This window comes from Cyprinodon tularosa, unplaced genomic scaffold (genome assembly GCF_016077235.1).
Source record: "Cyprinodon tularosa strain WSP-4 unplaced genomic scaffold, ASM1607723v1 ctg116, whole genome shotgun sequence".
NCBI lineage: Eukaryota > Metazoa > Chordata > Actinopteri > Cyprinodontiformes > Cyprinodontidae > Cyprinodon > Cyprinodon tularosa.
The window spans coordinates 289849-312985 of record NW_024037959.1 but is presented as its reverse complement, the minus strand read 5'-3'; the positions used below and the strand labels follow the sequence as shown (position 1 = coordinate 312985).

General features: G+C 37.0%; 3 protein-coding genes across 3 annotated transcripts in view; 1 reads left to right on the top strand and 2 right to left on the bottom strand.

Annotated features, from left to right (window-relative positions):
* Positions 1 to 23137, bottom strand: part of macrod2 (mono-ADP ribosylhydrolase 2) — a 578860-nt gene that overhangs the window by 463829 nt on the left and 91894 nt on the right. The gene's annotated exons all lie outside the window — the stretch shown is intronic.
* Positions 17446 to 20036, top strand: LOC119797577. The gene is made up of 6 exons (XM_038306715.1): positions 17446 to 17723; positions 17833 to 17961; positions 18610 to 18803; positions 18914 to 19061; positions 19414 to 19618; positions 19701 to 20036. The coding sequence occupies exons 1-6, from the start codon at positions 17511 to 17513 to the stop codon at positions 20003 to 20005; spliced, it is 1194 nt and encodes a 397-aa protein (XP_038162643.1). The 5' UTR covers positions 17446 to 17510; the 3' UTR covers positions 20006 to 20036.
* On the bottom strand, positions 19619 to 22766 carry LOC119797584. The gene is made up of 6 exons (XM_038306728.1): positions 22556 to 22766; positions 22008 to 22258; positions 21590 to 21780; positions 21356 to 21449; positions 20852 to 21051; positions 19619 to 20702 (listed from the first exon to the last, which is right to left on the bottom strand). The coding sequence occupies exons 1-6, from the start codon at positions 22643 to 22645 to the stop codon at positions 20512 to 20514; spliced, it is 1017 nt and encodes a 338-aa protein (XP_038162656.1). The 5' UTR covers positions 22646 to 22766; the 3' UTR covers positions 19619 to 20511.

Here is a 23137-nt window from a genome sequence, read left to right as displayed (position 1 = left end):
AATCAGAATTTTACTAATGAATAATGGAACTTTTTTCCAACTCTAAGTAATTAGAAAAAGCTTTTCATATCTTTAAAGGAATATATTTGAACCATACGGTTTGCTTAGTGTTAAAAAAAATAAATACATTTTAATATTCAAAAATGATTGAATCAGAGTCAAATAAACAGGTTTGAACCATCTTATGTCTGCGGATCACTTTGAAGAAGAGCACATTTGACTTTTGTGATTGACAACTATGTGATAAACAGCTTGGCTAAACTGTGAAAAAAGCTGTTCAATATTCAGATAGACAAAAAAACATAAAACAAAAGAATTTGGGGCTTTTTGAGCAAGCTAAGTCACAGACCAAATTGATGAACCAGACTCCTTACAGCCTCTGTGACCTCACTTATCACTTGTGACCCCTGACCCATCTGTCCCTCTAAACAATTCTTTAATCACTGTCAAGTTCTCACTGCGGTCAAACAATCCTCTGAACAACAGAAGTTGCCTGAAGCATTTGTCTCTTGTCTGACACAAGCAGCATGATGATGTTTTGCCTTTTATGTAACCCAGTGATTAAAGCTAATGGGGGCAGCTGCACTGTCTACCCCAAGCTCCTGTTATTCCCATTGTAGTGTGGTGGTCAGTCAGTCGGTCACATTTGCATCCCTATAGATGGCCGCCTTTACGCACCTCTGGATGACCTCATAGGTTCTGGTAGCTGTGCGTGGTTTCTCTCCATCAGCATCATTACTCGGATCAAAAAATACAATCAGTGTAACCCTTTGACTGATTAGAGGTCGGGGAGGTCAGGTTAGTCTGAGTTCAAAGATCTTAAGAGATGAAAAATTGATGCACGTCACAAACTCTGATAAGAAATAAGCCCAGCGTTAAGATGCAGGGCTCAAAAAGGACCTTCTGCCTTTCATTAAACAACTTTCCCAACAGTGATGCCTGAAACTATAGAGAACGGGATTTTCAAAGAAAAGTCTAACATTCTTAAGCTATTTTAGCAGTCAAAATCGTCAGTTCTGAAAATAATTGTGTAATCTTTTTGTTTATTATTTTGGAACAATGCATTCATGCCCATGATGCTAGAACACATTTGGCTGATTGGATAGAGTTTTCCTCTCCTTGATGCACAAAGCTGATACAGATATTGAGATGCTATTGAGCAGAGTAATAATGAGGGTTAATCACAGCAATATCATCTTTGCAATACACAATGGATGCACATTGATATTCTAACTCATGTCTTTCTCATAAGTGGCTACATGACGTTTGACACAGAACACACACCGAATAGAACCGTTTAGTGATATTTTAAAAAGTCTAACGCTAAGATTTCTACTAATTCTGTGCCACCGAGTAATTTAGCTTATAATGTGTGTTTATTTAAAGACAAGAAAACTGGGACTTAAAAGCTCTGATGTGATTTACTTCTGATCTACCCTCACTTGAGTCTCTTTTTTTTCAGTGGCAGTTTTTTTTCTCTTCTTTTCTTCAAAGGTGTCTTAAAGTTCTTTTTTTGTTTGTTTTTTTCCCCCTCACTGATTCACTTCAGCGCTGTTTATAAACTCAACCACACATTTGCTGCATTAAGTTTAATATTTGAAAGAGGAATAAACAAAATACAACTAAGCAATAAAAAAAATATATATTATTGTTTTTTAAAATAAATACAACAAATCAGTGTTGGGGCCATTTTTTAATAGAAAGTAGTTCTAGAGTATACACAGCTGTTTAGATATGTGAAATAATTTCTATAGGACTAGGACTACAATATATCCTTAAATGGAATAAAAATATTCCACATAAGTTTATAACTAATGTTGTATTTTACATTTTTTACTTAAAAACACAGAATGGCTCTCTATTGAATTAACCCACATCTACTTTACAGGTAAGTGATGTTAAATTAAAACATCACAATACCATATAGTATTTTTTGTATTAAAATTTTAAGTAAGAATAACTAAATTCAAACCTTTTTCAACTAGACTTTCAATTATGCTCAATGAACGATTATAGAAAAGTTTTTTTTTTCTAAGCTCTAATTTATAAACTTAAAAAGCAATTCAAACAGCAAAGTAAACTGAATGAGTTTGTAAAAGGAAAAGGAAATAAAAGGAATTGTTTGGAGGAACACTGATTATTATCACCTTTTTCTACCTAGTATATTACAGAGACTATATTGCTGGAAATTAATATGATGTTTAAACTTATAAGATGGTACATTTCAATCTAATTCTCAAACAGATTTTGAGAAACTGTTTCAAATGTGGTAAACAGTAAAATGTGAATTAGGTATATAGTTCAGATGACATGTGTTGTGAATTGGGCAAAATGCATTGAAATGAACTGAATCGATAGGTTGAAGTAAATTGAAACAGGCTACACAAAGCCATTTTCTTTTTCTTTTAGGTGTTGACGTTACACATGGCTACAATAAACAGGCAATAAATGTTGCAAACTAGTATAGAGCATACATGAGACAGGTGAGAAAAAGAAGACGGGTTTACAGTAACATGTTGCTATCATGGAAGTTCTAACATTTCTTTTATATCAACTAGTGTTAGTAATGTTACACGCATGTCCCGAGGCACTGAGAAACAACCACATTATAGGATATAGACAGGAAGACACGCCCAGAGAAAATAAATGATCCATGTTGTGGGGTAAATGTTTGCTACGTATTTGCAAAATTTGTTTCAAACCTGCTGTTTAGCGCATCAAGTCTTTTTTTTTATTTAAAAAAGCCAAAAATCACCTCAAGTGAGCATTAAAACTTTTTTGGCAAAATGTGAAATTCTTTCTGAATTTTGCCATTTCGTTTACCCTTTTCTAATGTGGTGCTTAAAAATATGCATAAAAAAACCGTTAATGGAAAAACAGCTGGAGATAGGCACACAATTAACTTCAAGCTCTAAAGCCTTTTTTTAAAAATCCAGGAAGTAATGAATCATGAGCTTTTCTCCATTTTAAAAAGAACGAATTAGATGTTTGAAATGCTTCTGTTTGGTCAAACACGAAGAAAAATTTCAAAGATTGCATATTTAGCTTATTGCTTAAAAAGTTTAAACATTTCTACAAATAACGTAACATAACTTTCATATGAGCTGAGTGAGAATTAGAATAAATCTCTCTAAAGTTGGTATATCTGTTCCACAGTTCCCTCAATGTAGACATTTTAAGTAAAGTATTAGGTGTTTTTGATATATTTTTCCTTAAAAAGCCAAGTGAACACCTTAGTGATAGAATTACTGCTACTCAACAGCATGTCCTCTTTATTTTTCTAAACACTGTGATAGCTTTAAGCATTGATATTTCTATTTCCTGTTATAATGTGAGAATTTCATGCCAGCCCATGCCTAATTGCATCTGACACTGATGGACTTACTCATGTGGATGTCTCCATCTGCAAGTGTTTTCTGTTTGTTAGTAATTACTAATGCTGGTCATGATTGCTTGTGCTTTCATGTGAACCAGTGCACATTGTCTCTACATCTTTTTAGCATAAGCTATCATACATGTATGTTTTTATGGAGTATCTGGAAAAACGGAAGCTGTAGTCATTCAGTCCCTTCCACCCAGTGGTCATTTGGCTGTCATGTGGCTCTTGGTCACCAGTGCAATGTTTCCTGGCAGTAAAAGAGCGGAGGAGAGAAAACACTGTATGCTGAGAGACATGTCACTGTGAGTGATGTGGCCCTATGTGGGGGTGTTGTCCTTCGTCCTCCATCTCTGACTGGCTCCCCCCAACCTCCAGGCCAGGACCCTCTCCATCTCTTCACATTACTCAGTGACCTGAAACCACAAGGCCAAAAAACTTAACCAGCTCCTCCGTCTTCTTAATGAATCCAATTTTTTGCCTGAAAGCACAAGGCATGCACATATATCCATTGCAACTCGGAATTGGCTGACATTAATATAAATTAACAAGAGTCTTTGCACATCAAGACTGCACCAGTCGACAACACTAGACAACGACGACGCTTCTATTTCACAACTTATTGGGCACCCAAGAACACAGAGTCGATAGTCTCATTTAAAACAGGCAATAACCAAAACAAAAGCAGAAGAGCTGATTAGTGCTGATGGCGTTACACTATGAATTATACGCAATATGTTATGAAAATATCCATATAATTGACTCTTCTCTGTGGCAGCCATTAATTTCTGTCCTGCATTAAGTGGTTTAAATGATCTTGTAAGAGGCCATACGTCTCCTGATGCCCTTTATGAGATCAACACAACATCCCCTTTAGAACTTAATCGACCCTCAGTTTCATTTGTCTACAAAGTCTGATGCAGCGGAATAATCATTTCATTTCTGGAGGTTCTGATGGGGCCCAACTTGTCTCTAACCCCCAGCAGGTTTGAAGCTCTGCAGTGAGGCTAAAGCTTCACTTCGATCCATTTTCTTCCCTCATTTATGTTAAGCCAGCTTTGAATGTCAGTACAGTATTTGCATGCCAATGTGGCTCTGTCTGCAGCTCATTATTTTCAGACGCTGACAATCTAATCGCATGCAAGTTTAGCCCACTTTGTGAACCTAATGCCAGCTACAGCCAAGTAATACTGAAAGCAAGCCAAGGTTTCTAACCGCAGTGTTCTGTTGCTACTGTCTTTCTCGCTTTTATTTTCAGGTGTGAAACCCGGGGAAAGCTGCAGCCATTGATATAAACAAACATTTAAGATTAACCATACAATATCACAGTCTTCAAAGTAGAGACGGACCAATCTGAGAGTTAACAGACAATTTCTAATAAACTTTAAAATCAATATTTGTTTAAATGTTTGCTCTACTTTCAGCATAATTTAATCCAACATATCCAGTACAATAAAAAAAAAATAAAAACATTAGCTAAAACTGGCAAAGGTTACAGAGTCGTCTTCTACAAAAACAGTGAAGTCCTCTAGGTTATGAAGCAGATCCTGTAGATTTAAACCCAAATAAACAAAACCACAGTACATCTTAACTCATACACAATATTTTTTTTCTTTGTGCGTGAACCATACTACAGTTTTTTGTTATTTCTTCCATTTAAAAAATAAATTTTCTTATGTAATGGTTTGTTAAATCGTTTATTTATTAATTTATTGTCATGATAACAATCCAAAAGAAGTCCTTCTGTTGTGAACAGTAATTACCTGATAATAGGATCAGAAAGGGGTTATCGCACTGTAAGTCTAAAAACTGTATAACTAGTTTTGAAGTATTTGGGTCATTTTAGTCTTTTTATTTTATATTGCTGCTATTTTAAAACTATGTTTTATTGTGTTTGGTGCTGCAAAGACATCTTCACAGTTTTATCATTTTGGATAAGAATTTGGCACGACCAGCAAGATTAACAGAGTTATTTACGCCTCCATTCGGTTTGGTTTACAGTGTATTCTCTCACACTTTCTAAAGCAGACCTGTCTGGATGGTTCCATGCCGTTACAACAGCTGGTCACGTGGGGCGTTATCACTAGAACCTGCCCAGTATGAACAGCAGGCCCGGCAGTCAGGTACCTAGCATGTTGCTCTGTATTCATGAGGTGAATGCATTAATACAGAAGAAAAAAAGTGATAGAGAGACATGGACTCTGTTGTTCTAATGTCAGTAACAGAGATGCAAAGCAGGGATTTACAAGTTTTTTGATGACTTTTGGGTCAGTTAATGTCATTTTCTTCCTTTGTTTGTTAGATGGTCAGTTTTTTTCCCACTGTACGTAAACAGGGTTCACTTGGAAGCAAACCAAGATCAACATTTTCAGATTCTAAGAGGATTACAATAAGGAAACCAACTCTATTCCTCTTTGGTGTAAAAACTTTCAAACTGTAAATATTATTTCGTCCTCCAAATTATATAAGCATGAGTCTGGGATTGTTAGACCAAAAGGGTGTTTTATACAACAAGCAGCATTCACCTGGACAAAATAGGTAAGATCCGAGTGATGGATTCCCTATAATTCTTATACAAGCCTGCTGCATTAAGTGCTTTAAATGCAAGCTAAGTAGTTAAACACGATACTTAATTAGTTAGGCCAAATCCACACAGAGACAAGATTAGGTGTAAAGGCTAAGTTCATTTGTCGTTTAAGCTATGCATCCAAACGGAGCCAGCATTTTTGGAGGGCATTTTAGAAACGGTACCAGAGTCAAAAAAACATACCCCTGCAGTTTCAAGTCTCAATCTTTTTTTAACAATGACCTTATAGCTCATCCGACAACTGTAACCCGCATGCACCTCTTTACCACCATGTTGCTGTGTTTAACCCGTATGCATATAGTCAGTGTTTTTATTTTCTTTCAGTGGTTTGGATGAAATTTATGGCAGTGTCGCAGCGCTAGCATATTTACTAAAGCACCTTTATTGGTGTTTTTTTCGAGGCCAATTATTAGAAGGAACTATGTTCGTAAGGATTAGGCCTTAGTTGTATTACATAACTCTACTCTCACTGTACACAACTACTGAGCTGCCGGCATTCTTTTATAGTCTAGCATTACTCCTTAAACTACATGGTTAGTAGGCTAACCTCGAAAACACTTAAAGCCGGGCTTACACTGTGGGATTTTTTTGCCCTTTTCGGGGCGATTTTTAAGTAATGCGAGAATTTTTCGATCAGGATGACTTTCCGCCTGATCGTGGGTTGTGTGGTGTACAGGGGGTAACGAGGGGCAATCAGCCTCCCAAGACCATCTCCCGATCAGGAATCGCAAGGGCAGGAGAAAATCCACCATGATTGATTTTCTCCCGACCGTCATGGGCAAATCGTCCTCGTGGGTATGCGCAAACAAGGATTCTTCTTTTTCTCAGACGTAAACACAGAAGGATGGTAGGGCTCCGAGGGAAATTGAGTTTTTTCTGTTAAATTTACAGACCGTAGTAGCCATGTTTGCTCAGCCATGTCTTTGTCCAAATATGTCGTCACCTTTTCTTTTTAGGGCTTTCAGCACAAAATTGCACAAATTGCCAAGGCAGCGCATTTCACTCTAATGAGCTTCATATTCCTCTTCTATTCGTTTGGCTTCTGGATAGACGAGTCAGAGTAGCTCACTGCGAAGCTGAGGCCAACATGTTTAGACGTACAGTGTGAGCAGGTAGATTGCATCAGAGCGTCGGGCTAAACATGCATCGGGAGCTGTGAACCCAAACTGTACAACGAAACCCTGCGGTGTGAGCTGTAGCTGCGTACAACGATTGAAAAAAATAAAATAAAAATCACACAGTGTATGCTCGGCTTAAAATATTTTATATTGGTAGGTCGACTTCAACCACTGATTCCATTGGGATCTTTTTCACAATGCATAAAGAATGTATTTGGATCACAAAAGAAAGGGAGATTTTACAGGAGGATGTGTATATTTCCTTAATGGAAAGAGGACCCAAATCTTTAATAAACTTCTAAAAGACAATTTTTTGTAAAATCCAGCATATTCAGCTACATTTCAGGAGGAAAATATAGAACAAAACGTTTCCTGAAATAATGATCACCAAACCTCTTTAAAAAATAGCCTCTGTTTAGATACTCCTTAAAGCTATCCAGATTCCTTGGAAATCATTTTTAAACATCTCATGATGGCAAGGATAGTAAACAAAGTTTGTGTCTTCCACACAAAGCATGTTGTCAGCAAAGTCCATTAGCAAGTGATCTATAAAAGATGGGATAAATGGATACAGCAGATATAAAGTCAGGGCTGGTCGAGCATAAAATCTGCAGATTTCACTCACAAGATGATTCCAATGTGCCTCTATGCCTTAAAGACTATTTAGAAATATTGACAGGCAATGAGAAGCCACTATATAGCTAATTTACCATCCTGCAAAAGCTGGTTTGGTTCCATGTTACTGTTGCAGGGGAGTCTGTCTCAGATCACTAATCAAATAATGCCCCGCTGACCTTCAGGCGCGTGCTCAGTTTATCTCTCCACAGAAGTCTATCCAGGCTTTCCTTCACTAAGACAACTCATCTGGATTTCAGCTGAAACTGCAAATTTGTTCAAGGGATGCAATATTTCCCATGTTTCCAAGAGGTGGGTAGTTCAGCACATTCAGCTTGTTTTGAAATTGTAAATATTTGGTGTCAACGTTCATCAGCCTGCAAGAAATTAAACAAAGTTTCATTATTCAAGTGTCCTAAAGTGCCATTGTAGCACTATAAATATGATATATCAGTGAAGACAATCTACAAGTAATGGCACTAAATTTCACATAGGGCCAGGCTTCTTCGGAACAGCTAATAAACAACAGTTTCAGAAGAGTGAAGAAGTTAACAGTAAAGGCATCTTTTAATGATAAAACTTTTGCCCACAACACTGCAGTGGGTTGGGTGATTGCAGTCACACAAAAAGCCCCCAACTGCTTCGACCAAACACAAAGTAAAAAAAAGCTCAGATCAAAAAGTTTAGGGGTGAAACCACCAATGGGCAAGATGGGGTGGTGGGACGTGGGATTAATTAAAGGCTGCTGTCACTGCAGTGAGCTGGTGACACACAGCTACGCGATTACTGAGATCTCTGTGTGAGAGGAATCTGCTCCCACAACTCATTTCCTCCCCATTGAGGTGCTGGGGGCAAAGAGCCGTCTGTTGTACAAAATACCAAGGATTCATTTTTCATTTAGAGGAATTTTAAAATCTTAACAGAGAAAAAGAAGCTAAAAGAACCAAACTGACAGATGAAGTGAAATTCTTTGTTTTTCAAATAAGACAGAGGAGTCCATTTCAGTCGAGTGACACAGTGGGCTTTGTGGGAGGGGTAGGTCAAAGGATGTAAGCCACTGTAATCCCCCGATCACCACTGCTTAAAACCTGCTTAAGTTAGTAGTGCGATGTGTGTGTTGATGAATGCTTTGACATTTGCGCAGCTTAAAACAACATCTGGCATTGGTGCCATATGTGCTTGTTCCTTGGTATGCTTTGTTATCTTCCCTTTGCAACCAATATGCCAACATGAAAGTAAATGATTACATCAAATTATTAGTCTATACCAGATATTTTATCACGAATTCTGTTGAGAAAAAACATCTTGAATGCAATTTGTTTTGCTTTTTTTATGAATATTTAAACTGCTCAACCTTAATTTTAAGTAAAAGCTTTGATTTTCATTGCATTCCAGTGACCAGACCAGTAATGCTAGGAATGCAACATAACAGAAAATGTAATGCAAGGTCAAATAATTATAATTTCAAACTATTAGCTGCTTTCTCTGTCAGATAGCTAGAGTTGGACATTATTTAATTTAATACTAGTATTAGACCTGATTCAACAGATCCCGACTCAACAGGCTTGTCATATTCTGGCTAATCTTACTATGGAAGTTAAACTTTTCTTTAAAAAATTGTCTCCCACATATTAAATAAACATATTTTATATAGAGACATTTTTTTTCCAAGATTAGTTCATATCTGGCATAGCTTGTTATTCAAAACCTCTCTTTAAGGACCACAAATCAGGTTTGAATCATAGGTTACCAGACTCATGTTCAGTTTTTCGGACAATGTTACAATTAGTGATCCTACGTGAGCTTAACATGCTAATGAAAAAATTTAGTTGTTAAAATGTCACCATCATATGTTCTTGCCTGCATACTGGTTGGGGACGCAGCGAAGTTTAACCGGTACTGACGGGTAATAGATTTTCACACCACAGCGATGTTAAAAACTAGACTCAGACATGGTGTTAAGTATTGATTAGTTAATTTAGAAAAGTAATGAGAAACACTTTCAGTAAATAGAAAGGCTGAAAAGTACAATAAAATTGTCCATTAATAGCCATCAATAATACTCGATACTCAAGAAGACTGAAGTTTTATTAATGCTAAATGTACTATTTAACGTAAACACTTGCAGAAAACTAAACCCTATACAAGACATTTAAAAAGTTTTGTGTTTTCAGTTTGTTTATATGTTATTTAAACCTTTTTTTTTTTTTTGTTCTTCCAGTAACTGCCCACATATGCGAAATGATGCCCTCAGTTCCTCACAAGGTTTAAGTGCGTAAGAAAAGCTGCAAGAAATATCTTTGAATGCAGTTGTTGCATCTAATATTATAGTTCCTTAAGCAAATGTTTTTTTTGGCAAAAAAAAAGAAAAGACAGAAATTTGTCTGAGTGTTACATAGATTACAGGCATGTCTTAAAGACATACTGACTCTTAACTTTCTGCTTCTGAACGAGACAAAACAGGAGTTACATTCTTTGGACCAGAGTGCTGGTGAAAATTCACAGTAATCCATGTCATAATCATTCCAACAAAGTTAAAAAGTTACAAAACAAAATACTGGATTTCGTTTTCCAAGTATAAACAAGTTTTGCTCCCCATCCAAGAAGCTTTCTCAATTTAAAATGTCTGGAGTAGCGTTTGACCCAGGCTTATAGAGTGACAGAAAAAAAAGCCTTGCTAATGCTTAGAAAAGATGCAAATTTAACCAAAACAGGTTCACCCCTTAGTAATGGGGAGTCGTCGAGGTCGTTGGCCTGCAAAACTTGATACTGGCCCATGCCTTATGTTTCTAACAGACCACTTCACTCTCAAGCTGCATCTTTACTAGTAGTTCCAAGAATTTCTAAAAGTAGAATGGAAGGTATATCTTTTAGTTATCAAACAAACTACCAGTTTTAGCCTGTAAGGCAGACATCCTGTCTACTTTTAAGGCCTTAACTCTATAGTATCGCTGCTATAGGCCAAGACTACTTGAGGACATAGGGGCCACTTTTCATCATTCTGCTTAATGTTATTTTCTATTCTCCCACTCTGCAGTATTTGTTAGTTTAATCTTTAAATTTATGCTCTCTGCTTTTTTTTTATCATAGCTCATAGCTCCATCCGGTCTGTTCCTACTTGGTTGTGACACCATCCAGGAGAGAAATATCAGCTGTGTTGCTGCCATCAACACCTTTCTTTATAGATGCTGGAGCTTGGCCTGTGTTCAGTGTAGTAATGTATCTTTTACTGTAACTAATTGTATGTGCTCTCTTTCTTCCTTTGACATGGGAGCTGGCTCAGAGCTTGTCTGCCTGGCTGATTGACAGTTACCTTTCTCTATCTCTGCTTCTGTCTCATTGAAACCCAGTCAGCCTCTGCAGATGGCCTCACACACTGAGCCTGGTTCTGCTGGAGATTTCTTCCTGTTAAAAAGGAGTTTTCCTCTCCACTGTCACTACATGTATGCTCAGTGTGAGGGTTTGCTGTTGAGCCAATGAGTTGATGCAATCAGATGGTTTTCCTTAGACAGAAAACTTTGAACCAATCTGACTGTATGATCTGGATAAATTGTCTCTGTAAAGTTCCATAAGATGACATGTGTTGTGAATTGGCAATGTATAAATAAACTGAATTTGCTCTCCAACACTTCCACAAAAATTATACAGCTCAGGAGGTATTCATGCAGGTATAATCACACAGCCAGGTTTCCAGAAAACGTTACATGGATAAAAAAAGGTTGAGGCTGATGGCTGACGTTGTTGCTACATGTAAGGATTTCCAACTACCAGGTTGCTACAGTACAGTAAACACAATTTTCAGCTACCTAAAAAGAAAATGATTTCTCTCTAAAAGCTTGTTCTTTGAGCATGTAAACAAATATCTTTTCCCAGCAGCTGCAAGTAGCCGTCATAAATGGATCATCGAGTGTGGCATTACAAGAGAAACTCCAGCTCAATGTTTCTGTATGCAGTTTAGAAACCTTATACAGAAATAATTTTGTTCAGCTGATTTAAGAAAACAGTTTACGATCTAGCTTGACATAGAAATAATACGTTTGTTCTTTGTTTCCATCATATCTAAGCGACTCTGTATTGTGCAAGTTCATTTATAGAAAGGTTAGAAAGTAAAAATAAAAATATCTTGGGACATCTTGAAGATGTACCTCTTGTTGTTAAAGCTGCGACACTGATATGTATCACGGTGGTGTTGAAGTGCTAAAGCTTACACCCAAGCCACAAATGTCTTTAATGAAAACTCTTATTAAAGGTGATAGCTTTGGTGAAAGAAGGATCCTGTAGACAAAGAAGACTACACCGGGGCTTATTAATTCACACCTCAATGTTCCTGTGGAAGGAAGATGGATCTCAACACTAAAAGGATGGTTGTAAAACAGAAAACTTTCACATATGATCTCAGTTTGGCAGATGTTCAACAGGCCCTTGAAAAATTATTCGTATCCCTTTTGACTATTCCACCTTTTTTCCTTCCTACAACCACAAACTCCAGTGTATACTATACATTTATAACTTAATATAATAGATTATTCCCCAAATAATCTGTTAAGTAATTAACTCTTGTCAGTTGATGCTTTGTATTATCTTATTTCTTTGTAAAAGTTAGGAGTCTTACAGGTTTATTTATGCAAAGTTTGCATTAGGGGTGAAGAAAAAAATCGATTTGAGCTCAAATCGCGTTTCTAACATTTAAAGATTCAAAATCAATTCTCATTTTCTTTAAAAACAATTTTTTTTGTGGGTGTGGATGTGTCTTATCAGGCACCATAGTGTTCGGCGAAACCAATGAGCAGCCTGAGCTATATACAGGCATGCAAGTGTTAGCCTAGCAGGCTACAGAGTAGGGGTGTGCAAAATAATCGTTATGACGATGCATCGCGAGTCTAATTTTTGTGATCTACTGCATCGATTCTTGACGCCAAGTATCGATTCTTAATTTTAAAAAATGAACAAATAAAATACATTAATGGTTAGCGCACATCAGGCAAACCAAGTGGAATACAACTTCCAGTCCAGCAGATGTCGCTGCGGATGTGTTGACGCCCGCTGCTTTGTGTCACAAGCATTTCCGGCCGTGAGATACTGTGACGAGTCATTAGTAAACAAAACATGGAGGACACTGAGAAAATTTTCCCGGCTCCATCACATTTCAAGTAAGATGCTTGGATGCATTTAGGCTTTATAAACAAAGAAGGTAAAAACGAAATTGATATGACGCACGTCATTTGCAAAAGGGGAAATATACATTTGAATGTTTTCATTTCATTGGTTTAAAGGACCACTGAGGCCATGTAAATGGCAATGAGTATCCTTATTTTGTTATTTTAAGTTTTATGAATCCTAAGATCTTTTTGTCAGTGTGTCCACACCAGTAATACTAATATTTCTGTCCAGTATTTGTTTTCATGGCAACACCTCCAAAAGTCATTTCAATAAATACAGCTATGTATGAATTCAGTTGCTTTCAGTTATGTATCAATTGAAGACACTATCCAGATCATACACAGCTAGTCAGCCACTGGTAATGGCTGTATCCTTTTCCTACAGTGTTCAGTGAAAATATCGCAACGCATCGCGATGCATCGCGATACCCACCCCTACTACAGAGTGGTGTGTAGTGTTGTGTGAGCTACTGTGTTTCTTGCCGCTAAAGTATGGAGGACAAAGAAAAAGAAATTCAACCACCTCTGCGGCTTTTAAAGCAACCATTTGGAAACACTTTGGATTTTACCTTCAACCCAGCCCCGGTATGAAAGGGCTTGACATGACTCATGCGATTTGCAGAGATTGCAACGGTAAAGTTAAGTATTTCGGGAGTACTTCAAATCCCCCTTCTCATCTCGAAAGACATTACCCAGAGTTGTTGGTAGAATTTACCTTTCGGTATTTACATTATTGCAATAGGTAAATAAAACATTTACAATTATAAAGTCTTTATAAATGCACTCTTCTGTCATACAAGCAGACTGGAATAGATCCAGAGAATCGCTTTGAATCGTAAATTAATAGTTCCTGAATCGTATCGTTTGGATTTAAAAGAATTGGAAAAAAATCAAATTGTGACCCCAACAATCGATTCTAAATCGAATCGTGGGAATCCCAAAGATTCACAGCCATACTTTGCACATCTACAGATTTAGATTTTTGTCCATTTTTTTTTGCCAGATTGATAAGGGTTTCCATGTATCACCACTGTCATTTTACAATTGAAATTTTAAACAGATGCTGAATGAAAACGTAAGTAAACGTTTTCAGAATATGAATACTTATGCCAGACTGGCTTGCTATTCACTATATTGTTTTGTAAAACATAAACTTCAGAAGACAAATGACTTTTTTTTTGTATATATCCACATACTTTTACTGGGCAGCAGTGATTCATATTTCGACATAGCTCTATCTCATTTGTATAAAATGTAACCGGTGGAGAAGAGGACTTATTTTACAAAGGCTTAAAAAGCTGACAAGAGGCATTTTTCATGTTATAATTAATCTTTTATTGTTAGCTGAGGACCAATTGAAAGAGAAGGCGAACTGATGAAAACATGTGCTGATGAAAAAGGACAGTCAGGAAACCTCCACTGCAACCTATATAATAAATGGATTCAAAAGTATGCGACAGAACCAAAAATATCAGAATTTTAGATGAAAACAGAACATTTAATTTAATTGTTTTTGAAGATGAAAGTCTTCTTATGATGTACCAGTGTAAATAGATTGTCTGCATTTAAAGCCAGCATTATAAGTCTAAATGTTTCCAGGCTGGTGCTGATGTTGCAAGGGATGTGGCTTTTGTGAGGAGTCACCAGAATGTTTCAATGGCACCACAAGCTTAGTCATTAATCACACGTTCATACAGTTTTGTGCATACATGACATGAGGGCAGGGCTGCTTTGGAAAGGGGCCGAGCCCTTTACCATTGACTTTTGCCCCAGGAGCCCCAGAGGACTAGAACAAAAAGGTCCTATACATCTATAATTACCAGGTCACTAATCAAATTATTGTGATAGGTAGCAAAAGCACACAGCACAACAGAATTCATTTAGTATCTCTCATCTCTTTTGTATCTGCATTGTGGCATCACTGGGCTCTGGGATAAATAAGTAACCCCCCTTTGTACTCAATTTACTTGAATCCATTCAAATGAAATGTGCGCCTTGTGAGAGCAATGAATTAAACAACAATGAGTGAAGGTAATTTTGAACCTCTGACAACATAGTTGTCACTGCAAGAAAAACTATACAAATGCAAATCATCATCAGAAGCCAGATGGCTATAGTTTGGGGCAAATTCGGTTAGATTCTACAGCATAAGTAATGTGTTGCATTATAATTATATTCCATGCAATAAGGTGAAACATCCCTATGAATGGAAGCCTGGGGTGACATCTGTACGTTCAATACAAAAGGTGACCATTTTGTTACAAGTCCCCCAAGGTCATTTCATCTGAAAACATGTCCCTGTGTGACACGTGACACGGACTGAGTGGGAGCACACATGTGCATGTCATTCATGCAATATACCACAACCCAAAAAGGGATCCACTACTTAACTATAGAGCATTTTAATTAATGCTGTGATGAAAGACTTGGTCTGGCAAGTTTAGTATCGCACATGGAGCCGGGTTGAAAAGGTGGAGAGTAGAGGGAAACTAACTTTATTTGAATAGCTTTAATGTGAATTTTACAGAGTGAAAATTATATGTTAAACTCAGTGGTAGCTTTGCTTTAGGAAATTTGTCATTCCAATACCGATTAGACCATATATTTCACAATAAATGTGACCTGAATATAAAACCGTTCCTATTTTGCTTCATCAAAAGAGATCACTGAGAAAAACAAACCTTCATGGAGGATGATTAATTGTAAATCTGAATTTACTGGCTTCTGTTTTCATACCTTGGGAGGGAGCAAACCGGCTGAATGCACATGTTGGTGGTGAAAGTTAATTTAGGTCGAGTCCTCCGTGCTTAAATTCACCGGCTAGAATACTAAACACCTGTAAACAGTGTAATGACATAGGGAAAATATAATGTAACATGAAATGCATTGACAGGCAGATTTATACCCACCCTTAGTGAAGTTCTGTAAACAATCTCCAGATAAATTAGTCTTATATTGAAGTATCATAATTTCATATTGGGCATTTTAGAAGAATAAACCAAATATGGTACCATAGACTTAGAAGGGAAAGACGCCTCATGCCCATATATAACCGATGGGGATAAGGTGTCTTTCCCTACAATGATTCTTTAACTGATGCAAAATCTTAAGTGTTTGTCACTAAAATATAAATATACAAATTAATCCAGCTAGTGTCTTAAAAGGGTTTGGCACTCTCCATATGTAAACACATATGAAAGGAGGAGATAAAATCCTTTTTTTTTTTCTGTGGGACAAAAAAGGCAAATAATGATGTTCTTTAATATTACATACGTCAATCTGTTAAGGTAAAGGGCTTTTCATGGTTTTGGAGCAAAGCATTAACACTGTAGATACAAAGGTGCGCAGCTTACAATTTAAACAATTCACCTAAGCAATGCAAACAATGTATGGGGGACGATAAATCTCCCACCTGAGCTCTTTATGGTACCTCATGCAAACTCTTCAAATCCATGTTTATCCAGTTTTAAATGCAAGCTAGGTTGTTCTGCATGATCATTAGCACTTGTTCCATACTCTGGAATACCCCTTACATATCTGAAATTGCAGTTTTCCAAAAGTAAATACATTTTACCAAATCCTTTGTCATCCTGTTCACTTTGGATGGTGGTAAGATACAGGTCTAGCTTGGTAGGCTGGGTTTACAGGAAATAGGGCCCTGTGTATAGTTTTATATAGTAGAGTTTTATTTTATTTTATATATTTATATATACTCAAGGGATTGATTTTTTTAATACCTCCAAAACGCAAAGGTTGTAAATTAAAGTTAGATCAATTTTAAAGTAATTCTCAGAAGAATTGTGCGCTGTTAATTTTGTTAAAGGAGAACTCCAGTCACATTCAGAGTACAAACTTCTGAAAGTACTTTAAGTATGAAATTATTACATACTTTTCAATAAATGATAAGCATTTAAAAAAAAAAGAGTAATTTCATTTGAAAGTGCTTTATCGGAGACATCCATGTTTTTAAGAGAGCACTACTGCCACCTATTGGTTTGTGACGTCACAGCGTGGTATCGGCTTTTGAGCAAGTCCCAATGCTGTATCTGGCGTTTGTCACAACGCGCTATTATCCATGTTGGTGACGACCTGTGCACTATGCGAAGCAAAGAATAAAGGATTAATGACGTGTTTCTTATCTGGCAAGGAGTTCAATGGCAAATCCTCCCTCTTTAAATCGGCAATCCAACGATGGATTCCTCCGCGTGGAGGATCATGACTTAAAAAAGGTGAAATAACATTTTTTTCACTTTTACACGATACATTACAACATCCAACTGCCATGCATGTGGGCATTGACAGTTTAACTATAGCTCTTGCGAATTTCAATTGTAAATGGTAAGTCCTCTCGAAATCTTAAATAATTGTTGATTGCAGAGGTGTCTAGTAAATCCGTGTATCATTCGTTCTTTCTATTTTCAATTGCCAATCAAAAAACAAAAAATAAAAAATTGACTGGTTATTTTGTTTTTTATGGTTTGACCAAAAACGAAAAAAGGATTTGTTTTTCATATATCAATTCTAAGCTCAGATCAAGAATACGAAATGGAAAAACGGACAGCAACGCAGAATTTGATTTTAATATTTAATCGGTACAGTTTACGTGACCCGGAAATAGCTCTCTGCGCGGCAGTTGGGGTAATGAAGTGGCTACCATGGCGAAGCTAGAACCACACACTATGTTGATCGAGAAGCTTTTTGCCAGCGGTTTGACACACGCCGAAATTTCAAGCTCATTGCAGCAGATGGGTATCAAGGAATGCTCTAAGATGAGCGTCAGAAGATTCTGTGCTCTCCATGGTCTGAGGAGAAAAGGGTCTGTTTCAGACGCAGAGCTAGATAGCGCTCTGATCCAATCTGTATATGAGGTAAGTTGTCTTTCAGATTTCATTATGATAATCGGCCAGACCTCAACTGTATATTTTAAGTATTATATCTATATAATACACCGACAGTAAATTTGTAATTCTGTGACAGACGGGACCATCATATGGCAGGAAGTTCATGACCGGCTATCTGTCTTCACTGGGGCTGCATGCGGGAGAGGGTCGGGTTGGAAAACACCTAAGACAGCTCCATCAGCCATACCATGAACTCCGACGTCAGGTAATTCTTGTGCTTTAAAAAGTACAGATTTGGTAATGATAGGCCTAACGTTTGAAATTTATAATGCTACTGAGGTCGGGATCAATCGTGCCAGGATCTCCCACCTCTCACTCAAAGTTTTCTTCTTGGAAAAAGGTTGATTACATTGATGACGCTACAGTTCAAAAAGCCTCCTTTAATTTCCCATCTCTTTTTTTAAATAAGGCGTCATTTTAGATTAATAAACGTGCATGTTTCTTCTTATTTTGAAATGTGCGGACTCAGTGAAGCGTGGAGTGATTTCAGCAGATCGTGATGCAAGTTGAGCTATGAGCGGAGTCAAGGAAAGCTGAGGGGCTGCATCCTTCAAAAGGACCCGCTCCTGGGTCCTTCGTCCACTCACCCTTACCTTGGCGTTACTCATGTTGCCTAGCAACCGGGACAGCGAAGCAGCTTAGATGCCAAACACATTGAGCCCCAAGATTAATCTCGTTGTATCCATTTTAAATAACTACACGGTTTTATTTTGCCATTTTATATATGCATTAAATAAAATCAGGCAAATGAAAAAGGCTGCAATATTTGTTTGTTATTTTTGAAGTTGTTATGTATAATTGAGTCGTTCTAAATACATTTTATTAAAATGGTGTTCTAATCTCCCCCTCCCAGGGTGCTCGTAATTTAAATCCTACTCCGTACCATGCTGAATATATGGGCCATAAACTTCATTTAGACCAAAATGAAAAGCTTGGGATGTTTGGAGTTACCCATGTGTTGGCTGTTGATGGCTACAGCAGCAGAATTGTTGCACATTCAACCATGCCCATCAAAAATAACCTTGTGATTTACGAGGATGTATACAGGTGAATAAATTAATAGTATTATTGTCATAGTTGTCTTTCGTATATAACCTTTAAAGCAAGTCATTGAATTACTTAAATTCAATTTAGTGATGCAACATTTTTTATGACAGATCAGCGGTCGTGAACCATGGAATGTGGGATCAAGTTCGGGTTGATCATGGCAAGGAGTTCTACCTGTGTCTTTACATGCAGGAGAGGCTGTCAAGATACAGACACAACCTCAGCAGGCCACCATACCTCCAAACCACATCAACAAGGGTGAGAAGTTATTGAAATTATTCATGGTTCATGCACTGTTCCCTTTAAATATTATTAAACATGATTTAACTCTTCCATAAACCCAGTGGAACTACTGTACATGTGCAATTACCTGTCCATTGTGTCCAGTATGTTTTTATTTTTAATCTTCACATTTTTGTTTGATTTTGTGTTCATCCTTATTTCTAGTTTTGTATAATCTCATCTGTGTCGTGACATGATTTATTGTGTCACACACATACTTAGAATATTAACATGATTCTGATCTTAAAAGAAAAATCCATAACGTGTTGTTACATTTCCTGCTTTTGTATTTACCTTTAACCTAAAAACATCATGGACTTATCAACAGAACCTTCGTGTGGAGAGGTTATGGCCAGAGGTGAACAATCGTGTGAACTACCCACTTAAACGGGCTCTGGTGCACCTGCTGGACCAAGAGGTTTTGAACATGGAGGATAACCTCACTAGGTTCTGCATGTCAAATCTGACATGTCAAGTAAGCCAAATTGGACTTAACAGAGTTGTTCGTTCATGGAACGCACACAAGATACCAGGTATGCTTAACTGATAGTTTTCACGATAGAATTATTGCTTCTTTTTTTCCAATCCAACCATTTTTTTTGGATTACGTTTTAGGTCGTGGAATACCCAATGAACTAGCAGCAGATGGCTGCCTGGCTAAAGTATCCGAGGAGCTGCTGCCATGTGCTTCTGTTGTGGGAAACCTATATGAGCAAGACTTGGGATCCTCACTAACTTGGGAGTCTGTATTTGGAGCTGATCCATTTTCATGTGAAGAAGACAGATGCCATGCTGAGCAGATCTTTGCAGAGAACTACCCTGACATCTCTCTCATTTTTAATCATGTGGTAAACAATGATGATACTCCTTTCCAAGATGCCTTAATCTGCTTAATGAATGTGACAGCGAGATATGTCTGAAAAAATTAAATGTTTTAGTTGTGTTTTCACAGCATGTGGTCTGCTTGATTTGCTGGATAAGCAAAGAATTTAGTTTTTTTACTTAACAATTCTGTAGTTGTTCATATGTTACAAAGCTGCCATAATTTCAGTTAAATAATTTTGGAAAACAATTTCTTTCAACTGTTTTATTCAACCTTTTTAGAATTACAAAAGGTATAGAAAAATACAAAAGCTTAGGATATAATTTGAGGTTGAGCTCAAAACTCAACAAAACAGTAACAGAGTCCTAATTTCTAGGTTTTCCATTTTTACTGTAAAATACAGAAAATATACAATATAAAATAGTGCAAATTTAAGGTACTGTCTTAAAACTGAAACACAGTTTTGGCAAAATAAAATAACAGTTTGAAGTTGCATAAACATTTTTAAACAGTCAAAAGTGCTTTGAGTGAATCATTAAAACATTGCAAGAGATGCAAACACTAAAGATGAACAGCATGAACACAAGTAAATACTGTACAGTTTTACTGGTACAGTATTTTGTCCAGTGCAGCCAGTGCATCAGACAATCCAGTAAGTTTTTGTGCATTTCTACCAAAATCATCTGCTCTGCATTTTGGACAAAATGCAGAATTCTGCTGCCATTGTTCAATGCAGCTCCTGCAGCCAACAATGCTATGGCAACACGAAGACACCATGGGGTCGACCACTGGACCTGCAAATTTGATTCAGAAACATATTTTTTTTAAATTCAGTAACTGCATGTGCTTACATATTTTTTGCATTGAGGGCTATTCTGTTCATGAACCTGGGTACATGAGTTGTACTGACTTCTGTCTGAAGAAGACAAAAGTTTTTATTTACCCTTGCAGATAATACAGGAAAAGGCTTCCTTAACAGCAGCTGCTTCAGCCTCAGTCAAGGACACTGGTGTTCTTCTGTTGGAACTTGCCAGATGTGTCAGCTCCTTAATTGTAGTTGACACCTCCCGAAGACCCTGTGCTGCCAGGACCACCTCTTCAATTGTGTCGTACACTGCCTCTAGACCATTATCATCTCGCCGACTGAAAAGCAGGCAGAATAAAGATGTTATAACCTACTTGGTAATAATAGCAATTATAACCAGCTTTGTATTCATGTTGTCTGATTTATACTTCAAATACACCACTCAAAATATAATAACTCTACCATTGCAACTTCCAATGATCTGTTAAACTAATTCATACCTTTTAATTAAACTTTATACAAGTTAATGTAATCATTGTGATTCTAACTCATGCAAAAGAAATTACAGACTTGAATGGCCTTTGTTGGCAAAAATTCCCACCAAGCTAGGCCATTGATGACTGACAAATCAAGTTTAAATACCTCAGTCTTCTTTTTTTGCTTCCTTGTAACTGCTGCAAATCTCCTTCTTTCACAGCACACACCTTCCTAGCATTTTGTTTCCAAAAAGCGGCTCCTTAAAAGGAAAATAGGTGATTTTGTATTACATAAAATATATCACATTTTCAGAAAAAAAATAATGCAAAAGTGTTTTAGTTAAAATCAGGCAGTTAAACTTGCTCATTTATTTATTAATTCATTTATTTATTAATTTACCTCTGGTTCCTTCTGTATCCAAAATCCGTTTCCCCTGACCATCCGTAAGAATGAAGGAGTCCTCATGTTCAAGGGCATCATTTACTTTATTTGTGATGCCCATGACAGACGCCTCAAATTCCGAGAATCTAACTGTCAGGGTTTTGCTTGTTTCCAACATGCCTTCCACAAGATCAGCAACAAAAATTGTCCTGAAGATTACAATATGTTTAGAATTTAGATAGATAGATAGATAGATAGATAGATAGATAGATAGATAGATAGATAGATAGATAGATAGATAGATAGATAGATAGATAGATAGATAGATAGATAGATAGATAGATAGATAGATAGATAGATAGATAGATAGATAGATAGATAGATAGATAGATAGATAGATAGATAGATAGATACTTATGTGTTAAAGTTTTGTCACCTTTGGTATGTCTTTGTCACTGGTGCTCTTGGAGAAGGCCTTGCAGTTAGAGCTGAACCAGCAGCGACACTAGATGGGCGGCGGAAGGCGAAGGGGACAGGCACACTGGATGGCTCCCCCACAGCATCACTCTCTCCATGCACTTCATAATGCCCCCTTACTCTGAGGTCAATGGTGCTGAAGTGACCATCGTTTCCAGGAAATATGGCAACATTGGTGTCATCAGTAATGTAGACACTGGAGCCATGAACCTTTGCAAAAGTAATGATATATGATTTATACTGAACATTACATCAAATAAATTAACTGAAGTAATTGTCCACAAATGTGCAAATAAATAAAAACGTCAAAATTAGCAAAAGGTAAAACAGCAACCAAACAAAATGAAAAGGAATTTAAACTATGGCAGAGGGAGACTGCATTTGATGTAACTATACCAAAATAAATACCAAAATAAAAGAAGGCTTACGCAGCAAAATATAGGCTATGCTACGTTGTTGCTAGTTAAAATTACAGTGCACAGAAAAGTTTCAAGAAAAAAGTTATACCTGGAAAATCCTGCTGATTTTCTCCGTTGTCATGTCCTCCTCCTTAAGAGTCACACGCTTGGATCCTCGAAATAAAACGTAAGTGTCCATGACTGATAGGTCCGACTGCCTTATCTGGTGCAGCTTGAACGAACGTGGTGGGGGTAAGCCAATTGTTTTTTTAGCTAACGCTCCACCAAACTTCCGGGTCACGTAAACTGTACCGATTAAATATTAAAATCAAATTCTGCGTTGCTGTCCGTTTTTCCATTTCGTATTCTTGATCGGAGCTTAGAATTGAAATATGAAAACCCAATCCTTTTTTCGTTTTTGGTTTAACCATAAAAAACAAAAAACAAAATAACCAGTCAATTTTTTATTTTTTGATTGGCAATTGAAAATAGAAAGAACGAATGATACACGGATTCTAGTAGCTCCCATTGATTTTGCTTATAAAGCGGGGAGAGGCTTAGGCTTACCATATCGTGACATCACTGCCGGAAGATGTCAGGAGTGAGGTGTTACTATATTTGGGCAAAAATGGCCAGCGATCGAGATGAAAAATACTGTTTTTATATTTTTACTGATTAAGGTAAAAGGTAT